This window comes from Felis catus, chromosome B1, assembly GCF_018350175.1.
Source record: "Felis catus isolate Fca126 chromosome B1, F.catus_Fca126_mat1.0, whole genome shotgun sequence".
NCBI lineage: Eukaryota > Metazoa > Chordata > Mammalia > Carnivora > Felidae > Felis > Felis catus.
In genome coordinates this window covers 135,755,508-135,777,247 of record NC_058371.1, presented here as the reverse complement: position 1 = coordinate 135,777,247, position 21,740 = coordinate 135,755,508, and the positions used below count along the sequence as shown (strand labels likewise).

The window sequence follows — 21,740 nt, the reverse complement described above, 5'->3', positions numbered from 1 at the left end:
GCTTGGGGTCTACATGATGCCCTTTAGCAGATTAAACTCTCATAATAACAGGTGAAGACTTAGAAACCATTACCTGCCAGATTTTGTGTCACTGAACATAAATGTAATAAACTTCAAGAACGTAAGCTCCTCAAATGAAAAATGGAAGATAAAAATGAAAAAGCACACCTGAAACTAATGTAACATTATGTCTAAAAAGAAAAAAAAAAAAGACACCAAGAAAGCCTGAGAACACAGAGCTCAGTAAGGCCATGGTTGACTGTATCATAATATATCTTATAAAAAATGTGCAAGCCATTACTGGAATCTCTTAATATATATTAAAAATCAATCTTTCTCTTTTCATATAAAGTGAAAAATGACAAATGAGTACCTATCTAATTCTAAAATAGACCTTTTTACAAAACCCCAAATACCATATACCTGGTTATGCTATACCCCTGCCACTCATTTGTTTTTTCATTCACTTCTTCAACAAATGTATTAACTATATGGGGGTGTGGGCCAGCACTGTGGCAATGGCATGGCCCGTGAAGATGAATAAACTGTGGTTCTCACTGCCTGGACTCAGAGTGATCACTCGATGAAAGGTAATAACTATAACAAAGAAATGAAAGAAAAGACTATCTTAGCTGAAATCCAGGCAGTAGGCAGGGCTTAACGAAGGGTGAGGTAAAGTGGTAAACAAGTCTGTTTTGGCCGTCTGTACATTGTTTCCACTTCTCCTAGGTAAGGGAATACCATTCCTCCTGTCCTGTACTTTTTTCCTCTGTTGTTTCCTCCTGCTGCATCTCTCACTCTTTTTTCCTCCTAAAGCAAAAGGAGAAGGAGGTCAAAGGACCTCTTATTGGGTTGACTAGGGAAAGGGGTTAGAGGAAACATTTCAGGTACCTTGCTATGCTAGGTCCCCCTTTATTGAGTCATTGGGGAAAGGAAGGACTGGATTCTGGAAATGTGAGACGTTAGTTGCAGAATCATGTGTGCGCTGGAAGGGACCGTAGAGGCCATCTCCCTTAGTATCCATTTTATAGCTGGGGGCATTGAACCTTCATGACTAACTCAAGCCAATGACATCAGCGAGACCACAACTCAGGCTTCTTAACTTCCATGAAAGCTAGAATGGACCAATGAAGCATTTCTAATGCCCCTTTTTGCTGGGTAGGGTGAAGGAGCCAAAGATGGAAACTTCACTGCTGTCTTCAGCAGCCTCTTCAACCCTATGTTCTTGACAAGCACGCAGTCCTTCATTTCTGGTCCTCCAGAGAAATGGAGGACAGTTGATTAACCTAGTCACCCCATAGCTCTGTTCCTTGAAGAAAACCACACCACGTCTATCACTCAAAGGATTTTTTTCATATATTTTATTATTTTTGTTACCCCTCTCATAAGTCTGATTTCTCTATATCCTTTTGAAAATATGATGACCCAATCTGAACTCAGAGCTTTCAAGATTTGTTTGGTGAAACAAAATGATGTCCTTGTGCTCTGGTTTTTAATGCATTCTACTTTGACTTTTTGGTTTTGCTTATTAAATTTTCAGAACAACAGCTACTTATTTTCAACATGTCAGTAACGACCTTGAGAAATTTATATTATTTATTTCTGTTAAGGATGTTTTCTTGAACGTTGTTCCGTTTGTGTGATGGCCTGTCTCCTACCCCCCCCCCCCCCGGCCATTTGTCAGCCTGTCAGTAACAACCAGGTGGTGGATACATGTCAAGAAAACTAATCTCCTTCTAACAGGATTTGGAACGGAATTAATGCGGATCTTTGTGCCCTTCCTGTTCCAACTTTAGCAGCCCAAGGTCCAGGACTGCTTACAGATTAGCTGGCTGGTAACTGCGCCCCGCGGCGTTTTAGGGTCTGGGTTCTCTCTTCAGACCCTAGGCAGGGAATTTTGTTAGATCCAATATTCGAGGTCCTCGGAGACAGAGCTTGGGTTTGTGACTGAAACGGGCCAGTCCATCCTGGGACGCCCAGCGGCGTAAATGCATCTCTCAGCATCTATTTTCAAGGTGATGACACCAGGCTAGAATGCCGCGAAGTCAACGAGTCCATCCTGCCAGACAAGTTTCCGCTTCTGGACGCCTCTGGGGCTCCGACACGCCGTGGTGTGCGGGGCTGATGGGACCCTGGTCATTGCAAGGCGGTAGTGCATAGTGCTGTCAATATTTACCAGGCGTCTTCGAGTTGTTCTTCCAGCCCTCCCGGTTGCTCGAAGACGAGGTCTCCAAGGTCTCAACTCCTCCCTCTTGCTAATCAGTGTGCTTGTCTCTCCTCCACCTCCCCGCCCCTCCCCTTTTCTCCAGTCCGCAGGGCTCCCACCTTTTCTCGTGGCCTCCACCTGTGTGCGTGCAGAGACCAGGGTGGAGCCGTGGCGGGGGGGGGGGGGGGGGGGGAGGAGGCCGTGACGTCACCTCTCCGCCACGGAGGCGGGGCTGTGGGAACCGCAGTGCAGCGCAGAGGGGCGGGGTGGGGCGGGGCCTGCGGCGCGTGACCTGGCTGCGGGAGGCAGGAACCCGGAGAAAAGGTGTAGGGGGGCCGGGACCAGCAGCCTCCTGAGTCCGGGGGCGGGGCGGGGAGCGCCCGGGCTGAGGCGGCTGGCGTCCGATGGAGTGCTAAAGCGGGTCACGCTTCCTCCTTCCCTCCCCGCCCCTTCTTCTCCTCCCACCTGGGCCTCTGCGTGGAGACGCGCACCTGGCAACCGGCTGCCGTGCTCCGCCGCGTCCCCGCCTCCTCCGCTCGGGCCCGGTGCCCCGAGCCCGACCCCGGCCCCAGGCGCTCGTCTCTCCGCCGGCGCCGCGCTCGCTGGAGGCGGCCTCGAGCGCTCGCTCGTTGATGCCGTTTTGGGGGTGACCCGACGCGGCGGCGGTGCCTCCATGGTGGGGGCGTGTTAGTGGCCGCGGCTCTGCCGGACGTCGAGTGCGCGGCTGCGGGGTAGCCGAGCAGCCCGTCAGTGAGACGCCGCGCGCGTTTCGGGTTTCGGGGCGCTGGAGGAGGCCGCCACGGCCGCGCGGGAGCGGGAGATGTTGGAGCTGAGGCACCGGGGAGGCTGCCCTGGCCCCGGGGGAGCGGTGGCGCCGCCACCCCGCGAGGGAGAGGCGGCCGGCGGCGACCACGAAACCGAGAGCACCAGTGACAAAGTAAGTGGAGCCGCGAGAGGCGCACACCTGCGCACGGGTTGGGTCCCGGTTTGGGCCGGGACACCTGGGAGCAAGGGTGGGGCCGGAGGAATGTGTGGGGAAGCTGCAGGCTGCCCGCTGCGCCTTCCTCCGGCCTGGCAGTATTTTCTCCTTCCTCCAGTGGGGTCGGGAACCCGGACGCCAGAGCCGGTGCGTTTCCCAGGATGGCCACGACCGCTGCCCAGGATAGCTGGATGATTCGACTTGACTACAATTTAGTTTCTTCCCGTGCCAGTTCCCCTTCGTGGCGTCTGAAGCCGACGCTGGAGTTAGCTGGAACCTGCCACCTTAGGAGGTGCAGATTTCTAGTAGCTGCCACCTAACACCTCTTCTCGATAGGGGAACAAACTTAGGAAGGACTAAAGTTAAGACGTGCACCTTCGCCTCTAACATGTCATTGGATCCTGGCGCTGGAGGCTTGGCCTGTTGAGCTCCTCCATTAGCACTGTTTCGTTTCCTGTGCCCTTTCTCTGCATGATAGATTGGGAGGGGGGGGGGGTGTTGGGGGGGTGTGTATCATACTCGTGACACGGTTGTAATCCTCCAGCTTCTTTAGAGTCCCAAGACAGTGCAGCTCTTCTAGTGGATTTCATTTGACCTGATATGGTAATTCATGAGGATTTTTAACTCGCATTCTATTTAAAGGTAGAAAAAGAGTCAAAGCTCAGCGTATTCCTTAATACAGTGGTCCAAGTAGGAATTTTGGGAAAACAAAGCACTTTTATGACCTTTTAGACTAGGTGGTTTAGGAAATTGGGCCAGAGAATAGATTGCTTCCCAAAATCTGTTTAGACAATTCCATTGTATTTTAGAAGCTCAAAGCTCTTGAACTATTCCTAGAGGCATTCTTTTTTAGAAGCAAGCATCGCAGTTTGAATTACAGAAGTGAAATAAATGGATTGCCCAAGGTCAAATCAGTGGCCTTTTGGAAGTAGAAGTGTTTCCTGATACCCTTTCTTCTGGTTTGTCCTGTTGCGGAGACCCACTGGGCAGTTCTGATTTGTGGAGGGTTCCACCTGCAACTTGATGTTGGTGAACTTGATGTAACCCAAGTTACAAGGCCCTGGTAGGAACATCACAGGATATCATGAAATAATAACTTTAACAGTGATTTTAGGAATGAAACCTTAGAATCAGTGGGATGACAGATCTTTTTATTTTCTACCTTTGATAGCAGGTAGAGAGTCTGTGATAGAACGTATGTGTCAAGGAATTACACAAAATATAACAGTTTTCAGTTACTGAAGGTTGGTGTTACAAAGCTAGAAACAGTGGGCTGAGAATAGTCTGTGAAAACTGCCTTGGAAACTAGACCAAAAATAGAATTAATTAGGTTGGGATTTGTTTTGTTTTAGCACTGGTATAGTTTAGAATCAAGGAAATACCAGCTTCGCCATGTTGACTTCCTTAACCAGCATAAGCTAACAAGCTTTTAATAAAAGAAAACATGTTCAGGAAGCCATGCATAAAATAACTTTCAAATTAATTTAGTTTCTTAACACCCTAATGTATTTAAAATGGAAACTACTGTGGTTTGATTTGATCATTAGAACTGTTGTCTCTATCTATGACTGGGTTACCTTACTGCATACTCACTTATTTATTTATAAACACTGCACTATTGGTTTTCATTAATATGTACCCAGCTGGATTTTGTTTTTTGAGAGTAGATGTTGCCATATGCAACCCATTCTGTCAAGATTCCTTAGGCAAGGATGAGCATTTTCAAACTGTCTAAAATACTGCTGCACTTTTAGAGTTTATCACAAGGAACTCTTGACTGGGCAAGCCCTGAGACATTGAACTCTATCCTCTATCTGTTCTTTATTATCAGGGTGTATGCTTGAATGCACCTGTCTTTCCAGGTCAAGGGCTGTTTTAAAAACAGCTTGCACATCAGAGGCGGGTTAATATTTGGTCTATTTAAACTGTTATAAGTCTTTTCTCTGTTCAAGTTGAAGTAAAGGCTGAACTCTTGGGGAAGTAATGAAGTATTATTATATTCTGCTGTTACAGTACACCCCTAAGCCATTTGTAATGGTGTTGTTAACATGACTTTCTCATTGTTCAGGACCTGGAGACATGCTGGGAGAAGGATCTGTGCTCCAGAGAGTTAGCAAGTGAAAAAGTGTGTCTTACCTGCAGGGGAGTGTTTCCAGTTGTTAAAATACTGGAGTAATACTTAAAAGATGACAAGACCGCCCCCTCAAGGAACCTCCCAGCAGACACATGAGTTAGATTTATTATAAATCTGAACAAGGCTAATTGCGAGCACAGAGGGCATAGTTGCACTCTCCATGGGACAACTGGAAGAGCTTTAAAGAGGAGATGAGGGTTGAGCCTGGAATGAAAAGATGCCTGGGGACGCACCAGGTGTGCAAGCATTGGGGCAGGGCATTCTAGGCAGAGGGCATGAGGAAACTTTTTCTTGAGTCAGCGTTGCAGGCACTGAGAACTGGAAATAGTTGATGATCCTGGAACATAAACTGTGTATGTTTGGGAGGTGCAGCTGGGAGCTTGAAAGTCTTGTGAAAGAGGTTAGGCTTTATTTTATGGACTCTGGGAAGTAACTGCAGGGTTTTTGCAGAGGCATTAGCTAATCACTGCAGCAGCAGCCTGGAAAAAGCATTAGAAACAGGAGATACCTGTTGCAAAGAAGCCAGATAGGCGTGTATTGCAAATGTGATCGATGTGAAATGACAGGGCTTGTAGTAGATCTGGTAAGGGCAGGGAAATAAGGGTTGAGAGAGAAAGTATATTTTAGATAATGATTGTGGGACCTAGACTAGGGTGATCAGAGTTAAGAGTAATACACGAAGAACCTGCTGGCAGGTACACTTTGATCCATAACTTAAGAGGCTTTAGGGGAAGAAGCAAAACTTTGGGAGTAGTTTTGCAGGTTGGGAGTTGGCATGAGTGAATTGGGTTGTGCAAGGTTCGTCATTCTCTAAAATAGAGGTGATTCGGGGCGCCTGGGTGGCTCAGTCGGTTGAGCATCCGACCTCAGCTCAGGTTATGATCTCACGGCTTGTGAGTTCGAGCCCCACGTCAGGCTCTGGGCTGACACCTTGGAGCCTGGAGCCTGCTTCGGAGTCTGTGTTTCCCTCTCTTTCTGCCCCTCCCCTGCTCATGCTCTGTCTCTGTCGCAAAAATAAATAAACATTACCAAAAAAAAAATTAAAAAATAAATAAAATAGAGGTGATTCAAGGTAGTGATGGAAACTGAAATGAAAAGTTCGGGTCTGGAAATGTCAACTTTTGATTAGAATATAAGAGGGGAGAAAACTGAAAACAGAACCTAGAGCAGAGTTGTATATATAGGAAGGGAACCAAGATAATGAGGTCCTGGGGGCTCAAGGAAGGATATCATCAATAGTATTTAGGAATGAAGGGGAGGCATGGAACAGAGAGTTTAGCAGAAGGTCCTAGAAGCTAGGTTTTAGGTTGAAGAATGTGAGAGGTAGAATACTGGTGGTTATTGTTAGAAAGTGCCATTGAAGGGGCATACAGGATAACAGTTGGAGAAGACATTCAAATGAAAATCTCCTTTTTCAGGGGCACCTGGATAACTCAGTCGGTTTAGTGTCAGACTTCAGCTAAGGTCATGATCTTGCAGTTTGTGAGTTTGAGTCCCACATCCGACTGTCTGCTGTCAGCACAGAGCCCGCTTCAGACCCTCTGTCCCCCTCTCTCTGCCCCTCCCCTGCTTGTGCTCTCTCTCTCTCTCTCTCTCTCTCTCAAAAATAAACAAACATAAAAAAAATTTTAATTAAAAAAATCTCCTTTTTCAAAGGAGGGAAGATAGGTATTTGTATGAAAGAAGTCAAATGAGAGTCAAGATGCTGATGAGGATGGGCAGGCTTTAGAAAAAAGGAAACAGATGGGTGTGAAGAATACAGATTAGAGTATCCAGGGAAAGGAAAGAAGGAATGGAGGGTGGATGCAAAAACATTTTGAAAAGCAGAAGAGAGTAGATTAAAATGTTTGATGCTTTCACTTTTCTCAGTAAAGTAGGGTCTGAGAACCATATAGCTTCAAGGGATTTTAGAAACAATTTAGTTCAACCCAATCTATATATACATAATATACTTATAATATAGATAATAAACTTGCTCTAGAGTGTGGTTGTTATTGCCCAGAATAACCTAGAGCAAGCAGCAGAGCTGGAACTAGAAGTCCTTGCTGACTAGGACCTGTTGGGAGTTTATTTTAGAGAGTATGATATGAAACGACCAAGAGGCAACCAATAGAATTATCACCAGTGAAGATTCAGTTGAGGGGCACCTGGGTGATCCAGTCAGTTAAGTGTCCAACTTCGGCCCAGGTCAAGAGGTTGGTGAATTTGAGCCCTGCATGGAACTCTGCTGACAGCTCAGAGCCTGGAGCCAGCTTTGGATTCTGTGTCTCCCTCTCTCTCTGCCCCTGCCTTGCTCGTACTCTCTCTTTCTCTCTCTCAAAAATGAATAAACGTTAAAAAAGTTCTATAAAAAGATGATTCAGTTGAACTAAAATAACACAAATTTGTTATTTGTACCAAATTAGCATAGTTCTTAAGTCAGTAGTAGTAATAGTCATAATAGTTGATACTTGTAGACTGGTTTAGAGTTCACAGAGTACTTTTACATTATTGAGGAGGAAGACTTTCCTCTGACCTTCAGGATCCTTCTAGCTGGACTAAGAATGAAATTGACACAAGACAGATTAGTGGGAGGAGCACCTGGGTGGCTCAGTTGGTGACGCATCGGACTATGGCTCAGGTCATGATCTCACGATTCATGGGGTTGAGCCCTGCATTCCTCTATGCACTGATAGTGTGGAGCCTTCTTGGGATTCTCTCTCCCTCTCTCTTTCTGTCCCTCCCCTGCTTGCATGCTAACCCTTTCATAAATAAATAAATAAATCTTAAAAAAAAAAGATTAATGGGAGAAAATAAAATTTAATTTTATATGTCCAGGGAAGCAAGACAGACATGGAAATTCCAAAGACAGGCAACATGAGGTATGTAAGGAGAAGGGGGTGTATAAGGAGAACGGGGGTAGGGATCTGGAGTTTCGGAGGGAAGAAATACAGTTCACAGGAGGATGAAGAAAAGCAAATGTTGGCAAACAAATGTTTGCTGGGCCTCTGAGAAACAACAGGACATGGAGGACTTTGATCAAACAGGCCTTGCTCGGCTCCTCCGTATCATACCTAGTTCATAGTATAATGTAGCTATCTATGGTGATAGCTCTCTACCTGGAGCAGGGCTTCCTTCTATCTAAATTCTTTTTAGGCAGTTGGAGTGGGGGGAGGCAAAGAACTTTTTCTGAATCTGCTGGGTTTTGATTGCTTTTAATTCAAAATAATCTTCCCGCCAGAGTGGCTCATCTTGGGGCTGCCTGCTCTTGGCCCCTATAACGTCTTACCTTACTTGCACCTCACAACAGTTATATATGTGTTAGGAGTAGCCCCCATTCAATAGCTGAGAATAAGAAAGGCACTGAGTGTGATTTCAGCCTGGGAATGCCAGGTCAGGAATGCCAACGGAATGAGCAAATCATCGAGGCCAGATTGAAGTGGCTGACCACACGTTAGGGTAGGCAGGGAAGTGGACTGAAGACCAAAGTAGGTTAATGAAGCTCTGGATGGATTGAGAGGGATTGAGCAGTTGGAAGTCAAGCTAAGAGCTGATTTCCTAGACCAAAGTGAGAGAGAGGGGTGCACATGGAAGTCATGGCTAGTAAAGAGGGGCACATGTGGAATAGAGGGCTGGGGGACAAGGTAGGGCTGCTACCTTGGTACAGATTTTGGTTTGTGAGGTTGAGGGTGAAACGATCTGGTCAGTTAATTTCTGTCCTTCCCTATTTCAGATGTGTGTAGTTTCTTTCATAAACAACTATAGTTGTTGTTTTGTTTTTTTTAATTTTTAGTTTTGGAACTTGTGTTTCTATAAATTCATCATTTTGTCACACTTCATGATGGGTTTGTCTTAGGATCACCTGTAGGTGTAATAAACATTTTTTCTTTTTCTTTTTTTTTTCATTTAAATCTAGGCTGTTAATAAATACTAGTATTTAGATCTAGACATCTAGAATACTGTTGAGATTGATACTCCCCAGTTGTTGATCAGTTATTAGTCAGTATTACCACCTAAATAATTGTTCATGGTTCTATTATCATTTGCAGCATATTTGTTTTATTTAACAACATATTTTGAATGCAGGCTTCCCAAATATTACCAACCTACGAATTAATAAGACTAAGACAAAGGTGAGTTTATGGGTTCCCATGTTGAGGGAGAACAGCACCTGAACAGAGCTTTGACAGAGTCATGGAGTGGGAAAGGTAAGGTTGGATTTTAGTGAGAATCGGAAGTTTGGCTTAATGCAGGTCTTTCAATGCAAGGACTTGTTTGGGACTGAGTAAAGATCACAAATAACAGTTTGGGGTTGTTGGCAGTAGCCACACAAGGATTTTAAGGCAAGGGTTCAAAGAATCTTAGGAAGAAACTTGTTGATGCTTCCCATTAAAGAGTTAATGTGTCTTTCAGAAGGTCTTTTGGTGAACAGTGAACTGTAGATTAAGTGTCAGGAATAGTAAAGTTTTGCTAATGTAGGCAGTCACATTTTATTTTATTTTATTTTATTTTTTTTAACGTTTATTTATTTTTGAGACAGAGAGAGACAGAGCATGAACAGGGGAGGGTCAGAGAGAGGGAGACACAGAATCCGAAACAGGCTCCAGGCTCTGAGCTGTCAGCACAGAGCCTGACGCGGGGCTCAAACTCACGGACCGGACCACGAGATCATGACCTGGGCCGAAGTCGGCTGCTCAACCGACTGAGCCACCCAGGCGCCCCAACAGTCACATTTTAAAGTCATGTTAATGTAGGTAGTAAACTGTGTGGAGGTGAGGGTGGGTAGTTTGTTCTCATACCTTTAAATGATGTGTTCTATTCTTGGGACATCCCATATGAGTTTTTCCTTATTGTTTGTGATCTTGACTTTCAACAGTTTATTTTCTTAATATTTTGAGAAATTTGACCATAGGATGTCCTCAGCTATATCAGGCTTTGGATGTGTACTGCAGTGGACTTTTTGAGGCAAACAATATTTTGTTTGGCACAGATGTCCTAGGGAAATGTAGCACAATTTAAAGTAATACTCTGGAAAATTATCTCCTACAGAAAAATTAAGATGTATACATGTAAAGTATGATTATCCTTCATGTTTATATATGTGCATTTTTGTAAAGCAGACTTTCCTCTGTTTCTTCATGGATAGCACAGCTAAATACAAAGGTTTTTTCTGCTTGTTTTTCTTTAACTGTTTTGTGGTTGGGAATGTCTTTTTAAAAAAAATACAGGTTTTGATTTAGTATAAGGAAAGTATGTCACTTAAGAATTTGTATACAGATGTATTTTGTGAGGCTTGGCTTCCTTCTGTGCATTTAGTAAATACTTGTTGGATGCCTGTTTGGGGTTCTGGTTAAATGTCACCTTTTTGTGGCTCTTTGTACCTTTGAAAAAGGGGTGAGGCCAGGATTTGTCTGTTGCTCAACAACTAATTGTAGAATATACTGATTTCTTGGACTGTGGACTTAAATCGTATGGAATAAAGGTAGTAAAGTAATCATAGTTTGCAAAATACTCACTTGTACATAATGCCTATTTCAATCTCTTAACAATTGTGTAGACAAGGGAAATAGCCTTGAGCAAAGCTAAATTCCTTTCCCAAGGTCACACAGTGTTAAGACCTAGGATTTACCCTAAATTTTCTGTCTAAAAAAACATAAAGGAGAAATTAGGTATGTGGCCCTAAATTTAAAAATTAATTAAAATATTTACTTAGGAACTTTTTTACTCTTACTACTTTCTGTGATTTTTGAACTAATTTGGCCTTTCTGAATTTGGTTAGAATCTTTTAGCTCAAAATCTATAATTCTGTGATTTTACTCACATTGATTTTTGAACTAATTTGGCCTTTCTGAATTTGGTTAGACTCTTTTAGCTCAAAATCTATAATTCTGTGATTTTACTCCAGCACCTGGATTTAACTCACACAAAATAGTTTTTAGTGTTTCCTCACTTATTTTGTGATTGATTAAGAGAAGAAATCATTTGTTTTTATTTTATAGCTGTTTATACTTTGATTCATTTAGTTGGGAAATGTTTCAGAACCTAGTTAATGGAATGACATCACATTTTGAGTGACTCCAGAAAAGGAACTAATTTCATTAGCAATCCATTGGTTGTTGGTCACATGCCAAGTTTAGTTATTTTTCTAAGCATTTACTAATTTTCTTATCCATGGGGAGAGGTCAAAGTTGTTTTTCATGTCATGTCATTGAATGTTTGTTTGCTTAAGACTCAGAACTATCAGTGTTGTGAACTTTCTTTTAAATATAAAATTGAAATGCACCGAAAGGGAGAAACAAGAGTCCAGTCCAATGTGAGGAGCTCCTAGCTATAGAAATTTCAAGTTCCTTTTTGCTAATATGGTGGTTAGGGAACCAGCGATACTTTTCTGTTCCTGGCTATGCTTGCAATTCCCTTTATTTGCCAGGATCCATGGCCAGCTGTTTAAGAGCTTTATGTAGGTCTGATGAAGCCAATCTGACTTCTTCATCTGTCTGGCCCAGGTGGGACCAAACTGTGGCAGTTAAGATTGGGCTCAATGCCACGTTTCAACGTTTATTTATTTTTGGGACAGAGAGAGACAGAGCATGAACAGGGGAGGGGCAGAGAGAGAGGGAGACACAGAATCGGAAACAGGCTCCAGGCTCTGAGCCATCAGCCCAGAGCCTGACGCGGGGCTCGAACTCACGGACCGCGAGATCGTGACCTGGCTGAAGTCGGACGCTTAACCGACTGCGCCACCCAGGCGCCCCCAATGCCACGTTTCTATTCCAAGCAGGTTATTTGAAGACAGTGTGGTGCTGTGGGGCAGCAAATGTTTATTAAGCCTACTGGGGGCTTAACATTTTACCTTGAAATGCAGAAATCCAGATCTGGAAAACAAAATTGGACTCCTGTCTCTTTCAGGGTTTTGGTTTTTATTTTCTTTTCACCTACTTACTGTGTTTGTACATGAACTGTTTCTGTGTTGTCTTTGAACAACTCTGGGACACCATTCATGTAGGGCTTAATGTAGATGGTGTCCCCTGGAATTCTACAGGTGGTGGTACTACTTATAAAATTGTTATAAATAAATATAGTATCGGTACGAAAGTATCATGATACAAGGAACCCCTTAGGCACATGGCTAATCATACCTTGAATTTTGTATTCAATATTTTCTTTTCTTGATAGGTTTATAAGATATTTGTATACTCAGTGTATTGTTTAGTTTTGAATTTTTTCCTAGCTTTTTATTATAAAAGTGTCTAATGTAGAAAAGTTAAAAGGCTAGTAGGATGATCATCCATATAGTCAGCACTTAGATTTAACAACTGTTAAGATTTTTGACAGATTTGCTTTATCTTGCCATATATGCAAATATTTTGTTAATGAACCATTTGAAAATAAACTGCAGACCTCATGGCCCTTCACTCCTGATACTAAATCATGCATCTCTTAAAGACATTCTCCTTTGTAACCACAATACCATTATCATATCTAAAAAAATTAATAACTTTCTTGACTAAAAGGGACCCATATTCATATTTTCCCTTTTGGTGCCAAAATGTCTATTGAAGACTCCCCTCTTCCTTCCCCCCTCAAACCAGGATCCAGTCAAGGTTCACATATTGTAGAAAATATCCAAGGACAGGTTTAATCACTCTTAGTGCATATACTTGTTTTTCCCTCCAAAAGGCAAGAAGAGCTGTAAGCATTATTTTTCTTAGCCATGAAAGAGTGATGTCCCTTTGGAGAGCTCAGCACTACTATATGATCTCAGATAAAATGCAAATTTGTGGTGGGGCGCCTGGGTGGCGCAGTCGGTTAAGCGTCCGACTTCAGCCAGGTCACGAATCTTGCGGTCCGTGAGTTCGAGCCCCGCGTCAGGCTCTGGGCTGATGGCTCAGAGCCTGGAGCCTGTTTCCGATTCTGTGTCTCCCTCTCTCTCTCTGCCCCTCCCCTGTTCATGCTCTGTCTCTCTCTGTCCCAAAAATAAATAAATGTTGAAAAAAAAATGTAAATTTGTGGTGACAGTAATATTACACATTTGAATAAAACTCCTCAGATTTCTAAGTTATTTTGTATTATCCCATGGATTTCATCTTCAGGGATCTTTATTCCTAATTTGGAATTTAACACTCATATAACTGAAACCATAAGATCTAGTACAGTTTTAATGTATAATAGAGTTGGGTGTCATTGGGAAAAAATCAGAATGAGCCAAAAATTTAGCAAACACTTAAAACAGGCCTGGAAACTAGATCAGATTTGAATATTGTAGGTAGCATTATAGGACTGGCAAAAAATAGAGTAACGGTACTGCAGATTGGGAGAATCAGCTTGATTCCGTTTGGAGGTAGAGATGACTGCTCACCATTTACTCAGGACACACTCGCTGAGCTCCTGGTTACAGGCATGGCAGTGGCAGACAAGACTCTGGTGGGCGAACCTGAAACCTAACTGCGTCCTGTAAACTGGCAGAGCTAGGCTGCCTGAGGGACATGCAGGAGCTACACCACTGCTCTGAGGGGCTATGAATTTAGTTGTTGGTTGCTGCTCTGCCAAATCACCACAAGTCTATCTTCCAGTTTCGGACATCAGAAGTTCAAGGTGGGTCTCCCTAGGCCCAAATTGAGGCATTGGCAGGGCTGTGTTCCTTCTGGAGGCTCTAGGGGAAAATCTGTTTCCCTGCCTTTTCTAGCTTCTAGAGGCTGCCTGCATGCCTTGGCTCATGGTCTCTTCATCTGTCTTCAAAGTCAGCATCACTGAGACCTCTTGTTTCTGTCATCACATCTCTGACTCTCCTCTCTTGCTTCTAAGGAACCTTGTGATTATATGAAACTCACCTGAATAATCCAGGCTAATCTCCCCATCTCAAGGTCAGCTGAGTAGCGAACTTAGTTGTGTTACTTTAATTCACCTTTGCATTGTGACATATTCACAGGTTCCTCAAGACATGGACATACTTGGGCACCCTTTTTAGGCTTTTGATAGGCTCCCTGAAGAAAGGTTTTCTAGAAGTGATATCAAAGCTGAGACCTTTGGGATGAACAGACACTAGCCAGCAAAGCCAGGCTCAGAGGAGGGAAGCACGTTACAAGAGCAAAATGTCATGAGAATAAAACTGTTCATTCTGGGCATGCAGGAAGTTCAGTTCTGCAGAGCATGAAGTGGCATGGTGGGCATGCTGAGAGCCCTGGCTGGAGAATATGAGGCGGTTGGATTTGAGCAGTGGGAAGTTCCTGGAAGATTTTAAATGGATGATTGACATAATCAGATTTGCCTTTTACTAAGGCATTTTATGTGCTGCTGATGCACATTGGGTTTTCTCTGATCCCAGCATTGGGATGCACTAAATAGTGTAACACCTGATCAGAATAGTATGGCTGTGCATTGGAGCATACAATCACCTTTTTCTTTCAGTGGGGGACTAGAACAGGGCTGCAAAGATTTGGAGGACCAGTCTTTTCCTTTTCAATTCAAAATTAGAAAAGGCAAAGAGGCTTTATTGATCATAATAAGTGCAGGATAGGACCATAGAGCTGATCACTGAGATAATCAGATTTTTGTAGAATATAAAGTCCTCTGACTGTTCATCTTCGTCACAGAGGTCTTGAAGACCCCTGTACCCCACTCTTAGTTCACAATACTGATGACTCACTAGGAAATAAGTTGATTTAGTCTCCCTCCCAAGCACAGATAGAGACAATTTTGTCCAGTGTTCACTTCTTGTCCTGGGAGAAAGCAAAGGAAATCTGTGTGTTTATGGACAAATGGAGGAACGGAGAGAAAATGCTGAAATCGGGAATATAACCTAATGTTATTTCAAGTAAAAACTGTTCAGCTTCAAGATTTTTAAAAGGCCTCCTCCTTTTATGCACAGAGAGCTCTGTGTCCTTTTGCTTGGTTGCAGTTTTAATGCTAACTAGTACAGGGATCACCATGAACCTCAAGGGACCAATAGTGGAGAAGCTGACCCTGACTGACTCACTTTTTAGGGGATCTGATATAAAAAGGTTGGAAGCTTTGAGTGATTTAATACATTATCCTTTGTTGAATTCTAAACTGCTTACTTACCTTCATTAGTTTAGAGACTTTGGAACCATGATCTTGAGTAGACCGGAGCCCATTCTCTTGTTCCTGTCTTTTCAGTCCCCGGTGTTGGGAAGTACCTCAGTTCTCTTTCCCTGACTCCTGGTTCACCTGTGGTCTTCAGGAGTCATCATGATCTATAAATGACATACACTAAACCATACTGACACTGCAACATTTTGTAAGTTTTGATATACGCATGTATCTGTGAATTCATCACTATAATCAAGATTATAAACATATCCATCACCACCAAAAGTTTACTTCTGCCCTTTTGTGATTCCCCCGTCACCTCCAGGTAACTACTGTGCTGCTTTCTAGCACTTCAGATGAGTTTGTATTTTCTAAAATGTTTGTATAAATTGAATTCTATGCATATGTGTATGCATATTAACATATGTATGTACATTTTTATCTGGCTTTTTTACTCAGTGTAAATTATTTTGATAGTCACCCATATTATTCCTTTATATGATATAGCCTAACCTGTTCTTTTCCCTGTTGGACATTTGAGTTATTTCCAGTTTGGAAATATTACAAATCAAGCTGCTGTGAACATCTGATGTACAGTCTTTGTGTGGATATATACTTTTATTTCTCTTGGGCAGATGCCTAGGAGTGGAATGACTGCATCATGTGATGGATGTATATTTAACTTTTTAAGAAACTGTCAAACTATTTTACAAAGTGGTTTTACCATTTTACATTCTTTCCAGCAGTGCGTGAGAGTTTCAGTTTCTCCACATTTTCTCCCATCAGTTTGGTATTGTTTTTAAACTTAGCCATGCTCATAGATGCATAGTAGTGTTGTATGTGGTTTTCACTTGCATTTCCCTAATAACTAATGATGTTGAACATTTTTTTCATGCTTATTTGCCATCTGTGTATTGCCTTTGGTGTATTGGCTATTCAGATATTTTGCCCATGTATTTTGAGTGGATTTTTTTAAATTAAATTTGGAATTATTTATATATTCTGGATGCAAGGCTTTTACTAGATAATGTGATTTGCAAATATCTTTTTCTAGTCTATGGCTTGTTTTCTTGCTCACCTAGTAGTGTCTTTTGAAAAGCAGAAAGTTTTAATTTTGTTGAAGTTCTGTTTGTCAATTTTATCCTTTATAGATCACACTTTCATTGTTATATTTAAGAAATCTTTGCCTAACCCAAGTTCTCAAAGATATGTACGTTTTATAGTTTTATGTAAATGTCTGTGATCTATTTTGAATTAATTTTTGTAAGTGATATGAGATATAAGCAAAGTTCTGTTCCCTTTTTAACATATGGATATACAGTTGTTCTAGCATCATATTGAATTACCTTTCAACTTTGTTGAAAGTCATTTGACTGTATGTGTGGATTTATTTCTGGACTCCTTATTCTGTTCCATTGATCATTTTTTCTATTATGCCCGTACAACAGCTTGATTACAGCTTTATAATAACTCTTAAAGTAAGTCTTTCAACTTTGTTCTTTTTCCATGCTGCTTAGGCTCTTCTAGGTCTTTTGCCTTTTCATGTAAATCTTAGAATCAGCCTGTACATGTCTACAAAGAAGAAAATGCCTATTGAGATGTTTATTGGGATTGCACTGAATCTGTGGATCAACTTGGGGGAGAATTGTCCTTTTAATTTCCCTCCTGTGTGGTTTCAAATGCAAGCTATATTGCTTAGAGCTGTGTAAACATGGGCACTTAACCTTTTGGATCCTAAATTTTTTCACCTAGAAAATGGAAATGATTATTTACCTACCTCTGTGGTAATGTGAGGGCTGTTAAATAAGTCCATATTTTTAAAGTGTTTTGCTCTTATTTTCTAAGTATACTTTTACCGTAGGAATTGGATTTACAAGATAATATCCATCATTTCTCAGATATATTTTCTTTTTTGAAAAAATCTTTTTTTCTTAACGTTTATTTATTTTTGAGACAGGGAGAGACAGAGCATGAACGGGGAGGCTCAGAGAGAGGGAGACACAGAATCTGAAGCAGGCTCCAGGCTCTGAGCTGTCAGCACAGAGCCCGACGTGGGGCTAGAACTCACAGACCGCAAGATCATGACCTGAGCCGAAGTTGGCCACTTAACCCACTGAGCCACCCAGGCGCCCCTCTCAGACATATTTTCATTAACGTTTAATATTTGGAAAATAGTAGTTCTGCATAGTCCGAAGCCTTCATTTTATGTAAATAAGTGCAATGAGGTCTCAAGCAAGGTAACTTGGCCAAAACTACTCAACTACCAAGAACAGATGAGAACTTATTTTAATCTTAAATGTTAGCATGAGTTGACAGACTCAATTCATTCAACACATATTCATGTAGTGTTTCATAAAAGCCAGCCACTGGGCAAGTTCCTTTGCTGACCTCTTAGGATTTGAGAGTGAGGCCAGTGAATGGTATTTCCTCTTCTCACAAAGCCTGTGGACTACTGGAAAATAAAGACAAGCAAACAAATAGTTTTGATGTCAACTAATATGTAAAAATTAGAGGAACTGTGGAAGCACAGTTGAAGAACAGCTAACCTGGAGCTGGAGGTGAGCAAAGATGTTTTCAAAGGAAATAACCTGGAAGCTGAGGTCACAGGCTGAGGGGACAGTAGCTAGATGTGGAGATGGGAACTGGGATGAGAGCAAGAGAGAAAGTGTGCAGTTTGTACTTTGTACATAGAACAAACATCTGCATTCAGGAGAGTATGGCACTGTGAAAACTGGGGAGTCACCAAAGAGGGGCTGGAAGAGCAGGGTCTCATCATGAAGAACAGTAAAAGCAATGCTAAGTAGTTTGACTTTGTCCCGGTGGCCTCAGGCTGCAGAGTGGTAAAATCAGATTTGCAATTTAGAAAGATTATTTTTATGTTGAAACGAATTTGAGAGGCAGGATAGAGGGCAGGGGGATGAGCTATGTGAGAGGGGATGATGTTCAGCAAGGACAGAGCAGTGGGTGAGGATGGAGATGGGAAAAGATGAGTGATGGGCTTGCTCCTAACTGAATGGGTTTCCAATATTTGAGTAACATAGCTCTAACATATCATTATTTTGAAATCATCTTTTATTCTTTAGTTATTAGAATGGAATTGAAAAAGCCTAGTTAAATCTTGAGAGTTTCATTTTGAGTTTCTTTAAGGTATATAAAATAGAAATCAGAAGCTTAATGAAAATAAAAGCAGGGCAGCTATCTTGAGAGTGGGGGGGCAGTTGTGGCGCATCACCATTATTGCCAAGTAGACTTTAAGGTAGCTTGCTGAGAGCTTTGTGTTTGGAAGAGCACAGTTTGAGTTCTAGTCCAATGCTTTTAATTTACAAGGAAACCAAAGGCTGGGTTTCTTGTATTTTCTTTAATTTTTTAAATGTTTTTTTACATTTATTTTTGAGAGAGAGAGTGAGACAAAGGATGAACAGGGGAGGGGCAGGGAGAGATGGAAACACAGAATCCAAAGTAGGTTCCAGGCTCTGAGCTGTCAGCTTAGAGCCCTACATGGGGCTTGAACTCGTGAACTGTGAGATCATGACCTGAGCTGAAGTTGGCTGCTTAACCGACTGGCCCACCCAAGTGCCCCCAAAGGCTGAGTTTCTTAACCAAAGGGTCAAGTGATTTGCCTTTCATCACAGTAATAGAGTAGAGGTGGAATTAGTGCTGGCAACTTCTGATTCCTAGTCTAGTGCTGTTTTGCAACATGGTGATGTTGCCTTAGGGAGCCAGGTCCATTAATCACCATCTCTACCACCACTCACACCACACCTACAACACTCTGGGTTATTGAAGTTTAAAAAACAGGGTGGTAGGGAAATGGAAAAGAGAAGTGATGTGTTCCATCACTCTAGATGTCAAGGACCTGCTGGCATGTCAGACTGGCAGCAGTGCCCTGACATTTTCAGGGGTTGTTCTGTCTGGTGGGTTATAGTCATCAACATCTCTCTCTGTTTAAGCTGCTTTGAGGACAACTGACTAGGTGTCGCAGTGGGAATTCAGCATGTCTATTTCATTTGTTATTTTTGGTATGATGACACATTTAATTTAATAATTGTTTAATAAGAAAGTTATAGTTAGTAAACAAAAAGTTTATTATTGCTTTACAAAACCTGTGGAAGTGTTCTCCCGAGGCTAACATTTTATTTGGTAAGCTACTTAATGAGGAATTGAAAGACTTGATTCAATCATAATAATAGCTTCCTACTTCTTTGACTTTACTGAGTCCTTGGCGTTATATTAAATGCTAACATTCTTTGGATGAAGAAACCAGTAAAAGGGGTGATGACATTTACCAAAACTTGGTTGCTAGTAAGGGCTCAGTTCGGTTTGAGATTCTGGAACATTCTGAATTCCTAGGCACTCATTCCTTGGATCACTTCTGGCCCAAGGTTCTGCTCAGTGTTCTTTCTGCTTATATTCACCTGTAAATATTCCCTTTCCTCCAGCCCAGTTCAGCACCTTTGCCTCAGTTTCACCCTCTGTAAACCACTCTCCCAAAGCACATGTATGTGTAACACTCTTTACTCGAGGTTGCTGGGGGTGGAGGGTGGTGGGTGTGGGAGAGGGGAGGACATAGGGGTGGAGACACGTTAGAGCTGAATGAACAACTTTAAAACAATGTTTGATAGATCTGTTCTTAAAATTCCTTGGTCACTCAAACCCTGGAAATTCCACAGTGACCACCTTTGTCAAAGGCTAGAGCATATACACACAGCTCCTGTACATGTGTTCTTAAAGGTCAGTTTGCATTTTAAATAACTTTATAAAAAATATTACCATCAAATAAAATGCTTTTGATAATAGTTTATGTATCCATAAAACAGGTTATAATGTCTGTTTGACCTGCTTCACTGAGGTTGTGTCTTGAGGATCTAATAAAAATGAAGGAAGTGAAAATGGCATATATGCATATATATATGTGTGTATATCTATCTATCTATCTATCTATCTATCTATCTATCTATCTATATGCATGCCAGTGTAAGACACTCTTTTGTTGATGGCTTTGATTGTAATCAAAAGGAAACTGTGCAGTTGATCGGAATTAACATGTTCTCTCAGTTAAGTAGCAAAACAGCCAACATTTGACTCTTGTTGGTAGGTTTCTGTTTTAAATAATATAGGAGCTTCTATTTGTGTCTTTTGGTTAAATTAATCCTTTATATTGATAGATTTTAGCAAAGATGATCAAACTTTCTAACAGGAAGTACAATAGTGCTTGGTTATTCAAAGTTCTTTTTTTGTTTCAAGTTATGTATCTGAGATTTGACACACTGAACAATAAGTTAAGTACCTTGGCAAGCATGTACTCTCTTCGTTTTTCAATTTTGCAAAGTGATTTTTCCTTTTTCTTTAATTTTAGGAAACAGATATTGATGATAGATATGGAGATTTGGATTCCAGAACCGATTCTGATATTCCAGAAATTCCACCATCCTCAGATAGAACCCCTGAGATCCTCAAGAAAGCTCTGTCTGGTTTATCTTCCAGGTATGATTAGGTGAAGATGACTATAATGGGTGCTCAGCAGAAGTTGTGCGGTTATGCCGGTTGGTGTAATAAATCTCACTTTTTCACAGTTTTGGAACTGTGAAAGAGAGGGCTTATACTTTTTCACCAAATATGCGGCATGGTACTAAATGCTTGATGTATATTCTTTCATTTAATCCTTACAGTCCTGTGAAGTGTGAGAAACCCAAATCTCAGAGGTCAACTGGTGAAGGTTACAGAGCTAGGAAGGTGTAGACCCGAGACTCTTGTCCTAGTTTTGTCAGATTGCTCAAGCCGCTGATCCGTTTACTACATCAGGTAGCCTTTCCTGGTATTGGAATGTCTAATAAAGAAAATTCCATATTCTCTGTTCCCTGTTTTTCAAATGCCAGACATAAATAGGTCATTCTTTTTCTTTTACTGAGCTTAAATTATCACCCCAAACTCCACAACCCTTTTATCATTTTATGTTTGCTATATTTTTTAATGTTTGATCACCATCAAGATTCAGCAACTTTTATATTGCCCTCCATTGTATACTTTAGTAATATGAATTATAAAAGTTACAAAAGCAAAATAAATGTAAGCTTTATCCAGATTAATGTGTGAAATCTTAAATGTTGGTATAGAAGTGTTTTTCCAGCTTTTTGATTGTGACACACAGTAAAAGACATAATTTTACACCACATCCCAAGAGACACAGAAATGTATATTTTAACTGTTGCAAAATGTTATGAAGCAATTCTTGCTATTGTGTGTGATACCCTCTGATTTCTTTTGCTACTGTTCTATATTATGGAACAAAACGGCTAGTTGTGACTTAATAAGTTGGTTTTACTACCAGTAGGCCATAACAAAAAACACTGGTTAGTCATATCTAATACATGTAATACAAATTTTTCTGTTTTTTA

The 21,740-nt window shown here is 41.6% G+C and overlaps 1 protein-coding gene across 1 annotated transcript in view; it reads left to right on the top strand.

Moving 5' to 3' along the window:
- Window positions 1-2,608: 2,608 nt before the first annotated feature.
- The window catches only part of CDS1 (CDP-diacylglycerol synthase 1), a 72,270-nt gene continuing 53,138 nt past the window's right edge, over window positions 2,609-21,740 (top strand). Inside the window, exons 1-2 of the mRNA XM_003985217.6 lie at window positions 2,609-3,143; window positions 20,702-20,829. Coding sequence (XP_003985266.1) covers window positions 3,027-3,143; window positions 20,702-20,829 — 245 coding nt within the window. The 5' untranslated portion in view covers window positions 2,609-3,026. The remainder of the gene's footprint in view (window positions 3,144-20,701; window positions 20,830-21,740) is intronic.